Source organism: Babylonia areolata, chromosome 4 (genome assembly GCF_041734735.1).
Source record: "Babylonia areolata isolate BAREFJ2019XMU chromosome 4, ASM4173473v1, whole genome shotgun sequence".
NCBI lineage: Eukaryota > Metazoa > Mollusca > Gastropoda > Neogastropoda > Buccinidae > Babylonia > Babylonia areolata.
Window position 1 is genome coordinate 19,414,173 of NC_134879.1, and position 13,321 is coordinate 19,427,493.

Below are 13,321 nucleotides of genomic sequence, written 5' to 3' on the forward strand. Positions count from 1 at the left end.
TTGTTTGTTTGGTGCGGAAAGAATACTGTGTTGTTTGTTTGGTGTGGAAAGAATACTGTGTTGTTGCAGGAAGAATACTGTGTTGTTTGTTTGGTGCAGAAAGAATACTGTGTTGTTTGTTTGGTGCAGAAAGAATACTGTGTTGTTTGTTTGGTGCGGAAAGAATACTGTGTTGTTGCAGGAAGAATACTGTGTTGTTTGTTTGGTGCAGAAAGAATACTGTGTTGTTTGTTTGGTGCAGAAAGAATACTGTGTTGTTTGTTTGGTGCAGACTGAGTACTGTGTTGTATGTTTGGTGCAGACTGAGTACTGTGTTGTATGTTTGGTGCAGACTGAGTACTGTGTTGTATGTTTGGTGCAGACTGAGTACTGTGTTGTATGTTTGGTGCAGACAGAGTACTGTATTGTATGTTTGGTGCAGACTGAGTACTGTGTTGTATGTTTGGTGCAGACAGAGTACTGTATTGTATGTTTGGTGCAGACTGAGTACTGTGTTGTATGTTTGGTGCAGACAGAGTACTGTATTGTATGTTTGGTGCAGACTGAGTACTGTATTGTATGTTTGGTGCAGACAGAGTACTGTGTTGTTTGTTTGGTGCAGAAAGAATACTGTGTTGTATGTTTGGTGCAGACAGAGTACTGTGTTGTTGCAGAAAGAATACTGTGTTGTTTGTTTGGCACAGAAAGTATACTGTGTTGTTTGTTTGGTGCAGAAAGAATACTGTGTTGTTTGTTTGGTGCAGAAAGAATACTGTGTTGTTTGTTTGGTGCAGAAAGAATACTGTGTTGTTGCAGAAAGAATAATGTGTTGTTTGTTTGGCACAGAAAGTATACTGTGTTGTTTGTTTGGTGCAGAAAGAAGTTTGTTTGGTGCAGAAAGAATACTGTGTTGCAGAAAGAATACTGTGTTGTTTGTTTGGTGCGGAAAGAATACTGTGTTGTTTGTTTGGTGCAGAAAGAATACTGTGTTGTTTGTTCGGTGCAGAAAGAATACTGTGTTGTTGCAGAAAGAATACTGTGTTGTTTGTTTGGTGCAGAAAGAATACTGTGGTGTTTGTTTGGTGCAGAAAGAATACTGTTCTGTTTGTTCGGTGCAGACAGAATTATCAGTGGCATCAGCAGAAATCAGTGCATGGTGTATTTTGAAAAAGACTAATGTCTGGAAACACATTCAGAATGATGGATGGAGTGACTTGTTAACTGCCCATGCAGTAAAGAACAAAGAAAGAAAGAGACACCCACACCAAAGAAGGAGGTGAAGAGAGGTGTACTATTTATTTACTTATTCATTGTTTAAAAAAGAATTTTGTTTACAAGACTGGTTATGGCTCTGGACAAAAAAATTTGAAGGAGGACATATTTGTTGTGAAATCTTTAGTCTGTGCACTAACACATGAAGCTTGGTCTGTAGCCCAGAGAGTACTATAAGAGATTATCAGAAATATAAATATTTTGTTTTGAAAACATAGTTTGAGAAAAAGAGACAAATGTATCTGTGATATGTGTCATAGACACAGGTAATTTGGCTTGATTCAGTGGCAGTGAAAGGACAATGTCAGAAATAGATAAAGTATGGCAACTTTTTTTCAACATTTGAAATATGGGTGCTGGATGGAATCCTATAGATAGTGTTTTTGAGTTCAAGTAGGAAATGAATATTTTGGACTTAATTTTAACTTTTATGTATACTGAATGAGATGTGGATGAAGTGGTCTTTTTAATGCTATTTACCATTTAACATTATTTTGGTTTCTTTTTTACTTTAAGAACTGACATGTAAGCAGCCTTGATATTGCCCCTTTGTTGTCAGCTAGGCCATAAGCAACATAGATTGATTTATAGGGAATCAGGGAGATAGATTATCGTTGAGCTGTGTCTTTCCCTTGTCATGCAGCTCTTTCTTTCTCTTGTCACACAGCTCTGTATTTCCCTCGTCACACAACTCTATCTTTCCTTTGTCACACAGCTCTGTATTTCCCTCGTCACACAACTCTATCTTTCTCTTGTCACACAGCTCTGTATTTCCCTCGTCACACAGCTCTATCTTTCTCTTGTCACACAGCTCTGTATTTCCCTCGTCACACAGCTCTATCTTTCCTTTGTCACACAGCTCTGTATTTCCCTCGTCACACAGCTCTATCTTTCTCTTGTCACACAGCTCTGTATTTCACTCGTCACACAGCTCTATCTTTCCTTTGTCACACAGCTCTGTATTTCCCTCGTCACACAGCTTGTCACACAGCTGTATCTTTCCCTTGTCTTGCAGATGTATCCTTCCCTTGTCACACAGCTGTATCCTTCCCTTGTCACACAGCTGTATCCTTCCCTTGTCACAGAACACAGCTCTGTCTTTCCCTTGTCACACAGCTGTATCCTTCCCTTGTCACACAGCTCAGCTGTATCTTTCCCTTGTCACACAGCTGTATCCTTCCCTTGTCACACAGCTCAGCTGTATCTTTCCCTTGTCACACAGCTGTATCTTTCCCTTGTCACACAGCTGTATCCTTCCCTTGTCACACAGCTCAGCTGTATCCTTCCCTTGTCACACAGCTGTAACCTTCCCTTGTCACACAGCTCAGCTGTATCCTTCCCAGCTGTTTTTGTCACACAGCTGTATCCTTCCTTCCCTTGTCACACAGCTGTATCCTTCCCTTGTCACACAGCTGTAACCTTCCCTTGTCACACAGCTGTAACCTTCCCTTGTCACACAGCTCAGCTGTATCCTTCCCTTGTCACACAGCTGTATCCTTCCCTTGTCACACAGCTGTATCCTTCCCTTGTCACACAGCTGTATCCTTCCCTTGTCACACAGCTGTATCTTTCCCTTGTCACACAGCTCAGCTGTATCCTTCCCTTGTCACACAGCTCAGCTGTATCTTTCCCTTGTCACACAGCTGTATCCTTCCCTTGTCACACAGCTGTATCTTTCCCTTGTCACACAGCTTGTCACACAGCTGTATCCTTCCCTTGTCACACAGCTCAGCTCTATCTTTCCTTGTCACACAGCTCTATCCTTCCCTTGTCACACAGCTTGTCACACAGCTGTATCCTTCCCTTGTCACACAGCTCAGCTGTATCTTGTCACACAGCTCAGCTGTATCCTTCCCTTGTCACACAGCTGTATCTTTCCCTTGTCACACAGCTGTATCTTTCCCCATGTCATGCAGCTCTGTCTTTCCCTGACTGAGGTAACTGGCAGTGTGTGTGATGTTGTTCCCTGACTGAGGTGACTGGCAGTGTGTGTGATGTTGTTCCCTGACTGAGGTGACTGGCAGTGTGTGTGATGTTGTTCCCTGACTGAGGTGACTGGCAGTGTGTGTGATGTTGTTCACTGACTGAGGTGACTGGCAGTGTGTGTGATGTTGTTCCCTGACTGAGGTGACTGGCAGTGTGTGTGATGTTGTTCCCTGACTGAGGTGACTGGCAGTGTGTGTGATGTTGTTCCCTGACTGAGGTGACTGGCAGTGTGTGTGATGTTGTTCCCTGACTGAGGTGACTGGCAGTGTGTGTGATGTTGTTCCCTGACTGAGGTGACTGGCAGTGTGTGTGATGTTGTTCCCTGACTGAGGTGACTGGCAGTGTGTGTCATGTTGTTCCCTGATTGAGGTGACTGGGAGTGTGTGTGATGTTGTTCCCTGACTGAGGTGACTGGCAGTGTGTGTGATGTTGTTCCCTGACTGAGGTGACTGGCAGTGTGTGTGATGTTGTTCCCTGACTGAGGTGACTGGCAGTGTGTGTCATGTTGTGGCAGAGCTGGTGATCCATGGTCCAGCCAGTCTCCAGGTGCAGAGAGACCCCCAGAGACTGACTCTCCGTTGGAGGAGTGGAAGCCTTTCTCTGACCCAGAGGCTGCTCTCCGGGCTGCCCAGAAAAAGTTGGAGAACGATGACTGGTGGGTAGAGCATGGTGTAGAGGGTGGTCAGCTATCAGCTGTGATTATTGATGACTGGTGAGTAGAACATGGTGTAGAGGGTGGTCAGCTATCAGCTGTGATTATTGATGACTGGTGAGTAGAACATGGTGTAGAGGGTGGTCAGCTATCAGCTGTGATTATCGATGACTGGTGGGTAGAACATGGTGTAGAGGGTGGTCAGCTATCAGCTGTGATTATTGGTGACTGGTGAGTAGAACATGATGTAGAGGGTGGTCAGCTATCAGCTGTGATTATCGATGACTGGTGGGTAGAACATGGTGTAGAGGGTGGTCAGCTGTCAGCTGTGATTATTGGTGACTGGTGAGTAGAACATGGTGTAGAGGGTGGTCAGCTGTCAGCTGTGATTATTGGTGACTGGTGAGTAGAGCATGGTGTAGAGGGTGGTCAGCTATCAGCTGTGATTATTGATGACTGGTGAGTAGAGCATGGTGTAGAGGGTGGTCAGCTATCAGCTGTGATTATTGATGACTGGTGGGTAGAACATGGTGTAGAGGGTGGTCAGCTGTCAGCTGTGATTATTGGTGACTGGTGAGTAGAACATGGTGTAGAGGGTGGTCAGCTATCAGCTGTGATTATCGATGACTGGTGGGTAGAGCATGGTGTAGAGGGTGGTCAGCTGTCAGCTGTGATTATTGGTGACTGGTGAGTAGAACATGGTGTAGAGGGTGGTCAGCTGTCAGCTGTGATTATTGGTGACTGGTGAGTAGAGCATGGTGTAGAGGGTGGTCAGCTATCAGCTGTGATTATTGATGACTGGTGAGTAGAGCATGGTGTAGAGGGTGGTCAGCTATCAGCTGTGATTATTGATGACTGGTGAGTAGAGCATGGTGTAGAGGGTGGTCAGCTATCAGCTGTGATTACTGAATTGTATGTGGCTTTTCACTAACCAAACAGATGAGTGACTTGAAGAGAATGGTAAATTGACATGGTGATGTTTTTCATGTCTTTTTAGTTAATGCTGTGATTTCATTAAAAAAAAAAAAAAGAAGACAAGGCCCATCCTCTGACCAATGTATAAAGATGCTGGTGGTAGCAGCAGAAGCAGCACTTTGCATCGTTTTGACCTCAGATGAAAATGCGGATTTATACAGCTTGTGTCAAGTATGATAATAGTTAATGTTTGTTCAAGGTAGCGGTGTATGAGTAGTACTCATTTCATATCTGAAATTTAAAAAAATGTCAGTGTAAATGATGATCCCAGATGTTGGTTTTTTTGTTTTTTTTTGGTCAACATCGTCATTGTTAACAAAAGAAAGTAGTCCTGTAACAAGTGGTGATGTGCTGTTTGTTGTGCAGGGAGACAAAGACAGAGGGTCTGAACATGATTCGACGCATTGTGCAGTTCCACCCAGAGACTTTCAGTGCTCCCCCTGTGCTTCATTCCACAATCCTGTTGGTCGTCAAAGAGGTCCGCTCCATTTTGTTTTCTTTCCGTTGTTAAGAATAAAAAAATTCCGCATATTCTGTTTTGGCCTTTGTGTACAATTACCTTTTATCACTGAAAGTAGGCATATCTGTTTCACATTCTCATGGCATGATTGATTATGTAATTTCAATTTGTGATACAATAACACCAAATCTACCAAATAATGTCATGATTAGGATGCTGCATGCGTCATAATGTGGATGGTTTTTTACTTTTTAAAAATGCGGTTTGTTGATGATTGTTACACAGAATAGATCAGCAGTGTTATGTTAAAATGGTGATTTTTGTTGAAGGACAGATCATTACATTTAATAATAGCGCTGATTGACACTCACACCTCCCAGGCAATGAACTCATGGCATTTCCAGTAAAAAGTTATATATTCAGAAACATATACTTGCATCAAGTACACCATACACACACAAACATGCAAAGAAACACATCTGGTCACACATGGCAAGCTGAAGCCTAGGAAGGTTACCAGTCAGGAAGATGTTAGACAGAATATAGTGGTGGTGTTTTTGTTTTTTTTAAGAGACTGTTTTTTTTAACTGAACTGAGGTATCCATGTAACAGACTGAAAAAGGCAGCTTGTTCCACACCTCTGGGCCAAGATAGGGGAAAGTGTGCTGACCTTGGAATTTTTTTGCTTCTTTGGGGAACTGTCAGCACCTTAGAATCAGCATTCGGGCATAAAGATCTAGGAGAAGCTTAGATATAAAAAGTAAGTAACAACGGTTTGTGGGTGCAATACTTATGGTTTATGGTTTCCTTTTTTAATCACAACAGGTAAAGAACCTCAGATCTCAAGTGTCACGTCTGGCCATTGTGTGTCTTGGGGACATGTTTGTCAGCCTGAAGAGAGCCATGGATCCAGTGAGTATACAGAAATATCAGGTATTTGCATGTGCATACTGGCCGAGATGATGTATATGTTTTGTCAGGTAAACATTTGTTTGCCTGTTTATGGTCGTTCTTATGTGTACATGTGTATACTTGTGTACATGTGCATTTCACGGCTGATTCAGCTGATTGTATTTTATCCTTTTCCTATGGCAGAGGCAGGTTACCCAGTATCATTATCCTTTGTTCATTTGTTATACATGAATACAGATATCATTTATACATGTGTTGCAAGATACATGCACTCACAGCCACACAAATACACAAACACAAACACACACACACTCATGCGCGCGTGCGCGCGCGCGCGCACACACACACACACACACACACACATGAACACTTATATACATGCAAATGCACTCACCCATACATACTCACACACACCCAAATACATGCACATACAAACACCTTCCTTTAGTTTTTTTTATTATTTTTTTATTATTAAGTTGATTTGTAGTTTTACACCACATATGAATTTCTCTTCTTGAGATAATAAAGTATTGTGTATTCTGTACCTTTTCATGTTGTTCCAAAATAAAAGTAATATTGAAAGAAGAAGTAGAAGAAAAAAAGAAAAAGAAAAAAGAGCAACAATCTTGATGTAAACTTCACAAAACGGGTGCGCCCTCTGTAGGTGGGTTAACAGAAGGAAGGAGTTCTGGTTAATGTCCCATCATCACGCGTACAGTACTGGTCACTGAAGACAATGAGAGGGAAAGTTTTATAACTCGTGCCTTTCTTTCCCGCCTCTTTCACCTCCACACCCTTCCCCTGCCCCCCGCCCCCTCCACCCCCCTCCTCCTCTCCTCCCCTGCACCCTCTTCCAGGACGTGGACATTGCGACTCGAGCCTTGCTGGCCAAGGCGGGAGAGAGCAACAACTTCATCCGTGACGATGTAGAGCGCTCCCTGTCGGGCATGGTGGAAGGGGTGACGGCAAAGCAGGCGCTGCTCGCCCTCATTGCAGGGGGCGCCACGTGAGTGCTGTGTTTCCTTTTGTTGTTGTTGTGGGTTAATTCTGATGTTTTTTTTTTCATTTCCTTTTAGTTTTCTAAAAATCTATTGGTGGGTTCTGATGTTTTTTCGTTTCCTTTTAATTTTTTTAGATCTGTAAGTGGGTTCGGATGTGTTTTTCCGTTTCCTTTTATTTTTTTTAGATCTATAAGTGGGTTCTGATGTTTTTTCGTTTCCTTTTAATTTTTAAAAATCTTTAATTGGATTCAGATGTATTTTCATTTCCTTTTGATTTTTTTAAAAATATGTAAGTAGACTCTGATATTTTTTTCATTTCCTTTTAATTTTTTTGAATCTGTAAGTAGACTTTGATGTTTTTTCCTTTCCTTATTAATGAAAAAAAAAATCTGTACGTGGATTCTTCTGTGTGCTGTGTGCAGCCACAAGAACTCAGCGGTGCGCCGCACAACGGCCCAGTTTGTGGTGGGTGTGGTGGAGCGCATGGGGTCAGGCAAAGTGCTGAGCGGGGTCAAGGACATCACCGACCGCGCCCTGCCTGCCGCTGCCCACTTCGCCATCGACGGGTCCCCGGAAACCAGGTCAGCTGTGTGCAGTTTCACTTCCACTTTCACTTTCAAGGAGATGTGAAAGTGTGAGGACTGCTCCATGTATGCTACAGCACATCTGCTTTTAAAATTAAAAAAAAAAGAAATGAAGGAAGGAAGGAAAGAAGCAGATGCCATACCTATGTATTGGGTGGGGGAGGGGGAGAAGATGCTACGGGTCTCTGGATAAGTCAGGCATCTGCTCCCCCCACACCCCACTCATCCCCCACACCTCCACTTTTAAATTTAAAACATTAAAAAAACCCAACAAAACCAGATGTGGTGGTGATGGTGTGAAATATATGGATCAGTCTGCGTGCGTTCTTGCCTCCTTGAAACTTGTAACTTAGTTCAGTCCACTTGAGTTCAGTTGTACCGTTGAACTGACAGTACATGACTCATTCTACCTGGGACTGTCACAGAACTGAATGAAGTAGAAAATGACAATAAGAGAGATGTTTTAACCACCACATTTCAGTACTGTATGGAGTCATGAGACTGTGCTCTGTACTGTTTTCAGGTATTATGGACGGAAGATCCTGTTCCAGTTGATGTCTCACCCAGACTTTGACCGCATGCTGACCAAGTATCTTCCGGCCAACACTCTTCGCAACATTCAGGATGTGGTGGAAAACCTGAAGAATAAGGTCAGTCTTCAAGGTTGTGAGACAGAAATTTGTTTTCATTGTAGAGGAAAACTGTATGGAGTGAAACTTCGGTTGGTTGAAGAAAAATGTGAAAAGAACAACAGAAGAAAAGCAAGGGGAAAAAAGCAGGTAAAGTCATCGTATATCTTATCCACTCACAGTGAGTGAGGACTGTGCATGTATGTCACATTTAAGCAGTTTTTAAGGTAAGACAATGAATTACTTCACTTCCGTTAGGTATGCAGCACACAATTCTCAGTATAATGGACAGCTGTTTGCTTTTGTAAGTGAATAAGACAGTGGTGAATCCACCCCTGTACCCTTCTCATGCAAAGATGATTATAGTTAACTTCCTGACCTCTGATTATAACATGTCAAGTCTTGAGTGTTGAGCAGCAACAAAGACAGGGCTGTGGAAAGTGTGAGTGGTGAGGGCAGAAAGCTCAGCACTTTGTTCTCCATTTAACGCATTCAACCCTGGGGAGTTTACAGCTTGGCAGGTTTTCATGCTATATTGATGCAGGAGAAAAGAAACCAACAGAAAGGGCCCACTGGAAATGGGGGAAAGTCAGAGCCCCCATAATTGTATTGAGAGATTTTTATAATCAAGGCTTATTAATGATGCAAGGCTTAATTTCTGCCCCAAATACTGTACCTATTGTTGAGAGAACCCGAGGTAGAGGGCCCTTACGATTGAGATTGTGCCATAATTTTAGCTCGACTGGCCAAAACATGAGTGCCAAAGAATTGATAGACAGACAGAAATACGAAAAAACTTAGTTGTATGAAGAGCACAGAATCAGGAGTCAAGATGGCTGCTGGAAAAAGAGGGCGCTAGTCAGGGATGCACAGGGGAGGTAACCTACTTTGGTAGGTTATTGGCCGTAGCTACTTTCGCTTTCTCCGCATAGGCGGGTAGTAGTTTGCACAGGACAGGAATCAGACCCCTGCACTAGTGGGTCACGGTAAGTATGTTACTTAAACGTAATTTCAGGAAGAAAATTTCCTTTTTTCCTCAAAATTACTTGTGGACACACCTGAAAATAATGTGGAAGTCAGTTCTCTTTCTTAGCTGTTCATGCATGTGCAGGAACGTGAGAACTGTTAAATGAGACAAATGTCGATGTCACAGCAATGGAGTAATGTTCGGGCACAGGGATCAGTGAGTTAGTTCTATCACCAGTGGGAGGGTCCTGTCTCTGCAGCAGACCAGACTTCAAGATTTCAGTTTTTGATTTCCTTTCAGTCTGTCTTGGAGCATGGTGGATTACAAACAGATGATCAAACAGACATAAGCACAAAAAAACATCTAATAAATGAGTTGTCAACAACACTCATATTCAAATACAACATAGAAGTAATGTGTGCTCTTCTCTCTGTCAGTGATGTGACCCCATGACCCTGCTCATTCTCAGAATGCATATGCACATTCAAAGCATATCAAACTAATCTGTAAGAATGCCTCAGAATATCATGAAGAAAGTAATGATTAACTCACTCAGTACGGCCAGTCCTCTCTTCTCCTCTACACAGACCCCTCGGATGTCCAGTGGGTGTCTCAGTGACCCAGCCTTTAGCTTCCGTCGTCAGAATTGTGGTTTTCTTCGTCAACATTCACCTCTTCAGTATAAGAGCCTTCCGCTTGCAATAATTTGATGGTGGTAATTGGGGTGAAACGCTGTTAACGTCTTCTCTTTCGCCGTTCGTATGGAGAGAGTTAAAGCACTTCTTACAATGGTATAATCTTCAAATGTAGTGTTATGAAGATTTGTCCAGTGTTCTTTAATCTATGTGTCTGTCTGTCTTTTCCTGTTGTCTGTCTATCTGTTTGACTCGCTCTTCTCTGTGTGTCTGTCCATCTGTCTGTCTGGCTCTCTCTTTCTCATCTCTGTCTGCTTCTGTCACACACACACACACACACACACACACACACACACATGGACAGCCAGACAGACAGACAGACACACACACACACACACACACACACACACACACACACACACAGCATGACACTGATGCAGTATTTCACCCTGAAGTGACATGCAGTGACGTGTTGTGACCATGACCCAGGGTCTGGCGGACAAGCCCAATGAAACAGCGTCAGCACGGTCCCGGCGGTCAGGACAGGGCAGTCGGGTCGGGTCCTCCCTGCGAGGGGGGTCTGCCAACAGGTAGTCCTCATCACCCATCCTCTGTCTGCAACTGCTTTCATGCCACCACATTTTTCCCCCTTCTTCTTCTGCCCCCAAGATTTGGGACATTCTGTTTTCTGTATTTCTATGATGATGATGAAATGATGGTGGGAGTAATGAAGATGCTGTTTGAGGGGTGGTGCTGGGGCTGGGGGTCCCGTTTAGGATTTGGACCAGTTGACAAGGCTCTACTTTCATTACTTTTCTTGGTGCCAACCAGGCTTAGAGATAGAGACACCTGAAGTGTTGATCAACAAATCTGAGCAAAACTCCAGAAGGTGCATCTGTGAAGTGGATGACCCTCGACTGTGTGGCCCCAGTCCTCCCATCTCGGCACATAGCACACTCAGATTCTTGGAAGGAGTGGCCATGGGCTGAAAATAGAACAGCTCTTTATTTAGGCTCAAACCCCCATCCTCCCAATCGCCAGTCTGCAATGCTAACCACTTCACCATGTTGCCACAATGATATTCCTTTTGTGTCTTTGTTAACTCTCGATGAGAACATTTCAGTTTCTGATGAGAAAGGTTGTACATGATGATAGATGGAAATGGGTAATGTGTAACATAGTAGCATATGGTTGAACTGCATTGCTCTTGCTATGACTGCAACATAATCTCTGTGTATCCCTTTCACTTTGTTATTATCATCTTTTTAAAATGTTTTCATGAAAAAATTCAGGTCTGCAGCCAATATGATAAGTGCAGTGCCAGAGAAGAATAATGAAAGATAGGATGACACTTATCTTCCATAGTTATGTGTCAGTGAGTGATTTCAACGGTATAATGTTGGTCAGAAGTTCTAGCTTCACATGACAAAGCTATAGGCCATGGGTATAATTGTGTGGTAATGCACAAAGTATATGTGTTTGTATGTTCATGCACACATGCATGCGTTTGTGTACACATGCATAAGCATGCATGCATGTCTTAGTGTGGATAAAACTTAATGAAAACACAGGCGCAGTTGCTTATTTGTTGGTTTTGGATAACTTATTCAGTCAGATCCAGCAAAACCATGTGTTGATTTGTCTATACTGATCTGTCTCAGCAGTGTTGATGGGCTCAGCAACACCCCTCCAGTGCGACGAAAGCCGACCCGGACAGACGAGGCCACCATGGATGAGATCAAGACAATGATCAACCAGCTGTCGTCCAGTGAGTGGCGGGTCAGGTACGATGCAGTCAGCGCTTTCCAGGACATGTGCATTGAGAGACCTGACACTCTGTCCCTGCATATTGTCAAGGTAAGGGAAAACAGAACATAGAGTGATAGGAGAAATTCATTTGTGGTGTATGTTGACCTAAAAACAATATATGAGAATCAGAGTCATCAAATATGAATACAATTAAACATAAATGTTTAAATGCTGTGTGACACAAACCTTACATACAGTATCCCACATACAGAAGGTGAGAATGATGTGTGAACAGGCTATTCCTTCATTGCTTAAAATTTTTTTATTTTCTTCTTAAAAAAATGAGTATTTATCAGCTATTTTTGATTTGATGTAAAATTTACTGATCTGGATTGAAACTTTGATGTTTCTTTTATTTTGTTCCACTTATTTTGCTGACACTCACAAACAAATGGAACAAGAGAACTTGCACTTGCGTTCCATTCATTTTGTTTACACTCACAAACATACAGTTCAAGAGAGAGCATGCCTTCCACTCATTTTGTTCACACTCACAAACAAACAATACAAAAGCATTTACATCTGCATTCCACTCATTTTGTTTAATACTCACTCATTTACATCTGCAGTCCACTCATTTTGTTTAATGCTCACTCATTTACATCTGCAGTCCACTCATTTTGTTTAATACTCACTCATTTACATCTGCAGTCCACTCATTTTGTTTATACTCACAAACAAACAATGCAAAAGCGTTTACATCTGCGCTCCAGTTCACACTTCCAATGAAGAGGTGCGTGTGTTGTGTTTTGTACTTCAGATCTTTGACAAGTTCCTGCCCAGACTGCAGGACCCAAACAGCAAGGTGAACCTGCACGCCCTGAAGGTGATGCAGCAGGGGGTGCCCCTGCTGAAGGAGGCCCTGCAGTCCGTCATCTCCATGGCAGTCACTGCCATTGTGCCGAACCTGGCCTCCAAGAACCGCCAGATCAGCCACACCGCAAACCTTATTCTGGACAGCTACCTGGAGCACTTGGGTGAGGGGTTGGGAAGGGAGTTGGGGGTTGGGGGGGTGGGGTGGGGGGGGGGGTGTTCTGTGTGTGTGTGTGGAGTCTTTAGGATAAGGAGCTAACGAGTAGATGCTGACAGCTCTCTGGAATAGTTTAGTGGGTACTGGAAGAGGCATTTTTTCTGTTTGTGTGTGTGTGTGTGTGTGTGTTTAGGAGGAAAGGAAAAGTTGACACCTACCTGGAGCACTGAGGTGGGGGTGTGGGAAGGAGGAGGCTTTTTCTCTGTGTGAGTGGAGTCTTTTAGGATGAGGAGATAACAGAGTAGATGTTGACAGCTGTCTGGAATAGTTCGGTCAGTGAGTATTGGAAGAGGCTTTTTTTCTCTGTGTGTGTGTGTGTGTGTGTGTGTGTGTGTGTGTGTGTGTGTTTGGGAGGAAAGGAAAAGTTGACTGCTATCTGGAACACCTAGGTATATATCAAGGGAGGCATTTTCTCTCTGTGAGTGGAGTC

At 43.2% G+C, this 13,321-nt stretch overlaps 1 protein-coding gene across 3 annotated transcripts in view; it reads left to right on the forward strand.

Moving 5' to 3' along the window:
• The window catches only part of LOC143280930 (TOG array regulator of axonemal microtubules protein 1-like), a 55,233-nt gene that overhangs the window by 37,960 nt on the left and 3,952 nt on the right, over positions 1-13,321 (forward strand). For 2 of the 3 annotated variants that reach the window (XM_076585715.1, XM_076585716.1), the window contains exons 12-20: positions 3,752-3,892; positions 5,231-5,342; positions 6,150-6,236; positions 7,094-7,242; positions 7,660-7,818; positions 8,345-8,471; positions 10,542-10,642; positions 11,714-11,909; positions 12,622-12,838. In XM_076585715.1, the coding sequence (XP_076441830.1) occupies positions 3,752-3,892; positions 5,231-5,342; positions 6,150-6,236; positions 7,094-7,242; positions 7,660-7,818; positions 8,345-8,471; positions 10,542-10,642; positions 11,714-11,909; positions 12,622-12,838 (1,289 nt within the window). The remainder of the gene's footprint in view (positions 1-3,751; positions 3,893-5,230; positions 5,343-6,149; positions 6,237-7,093; positions 7,243-7,659; positions 7,819-8,344; positions 8,472-10,541; positions 10,643-11,713; positions 11,910-12,621; positions 12,839-13,321) is intronic. The other variant, XM_076585717.1, reaches the window with a different exon arrangement.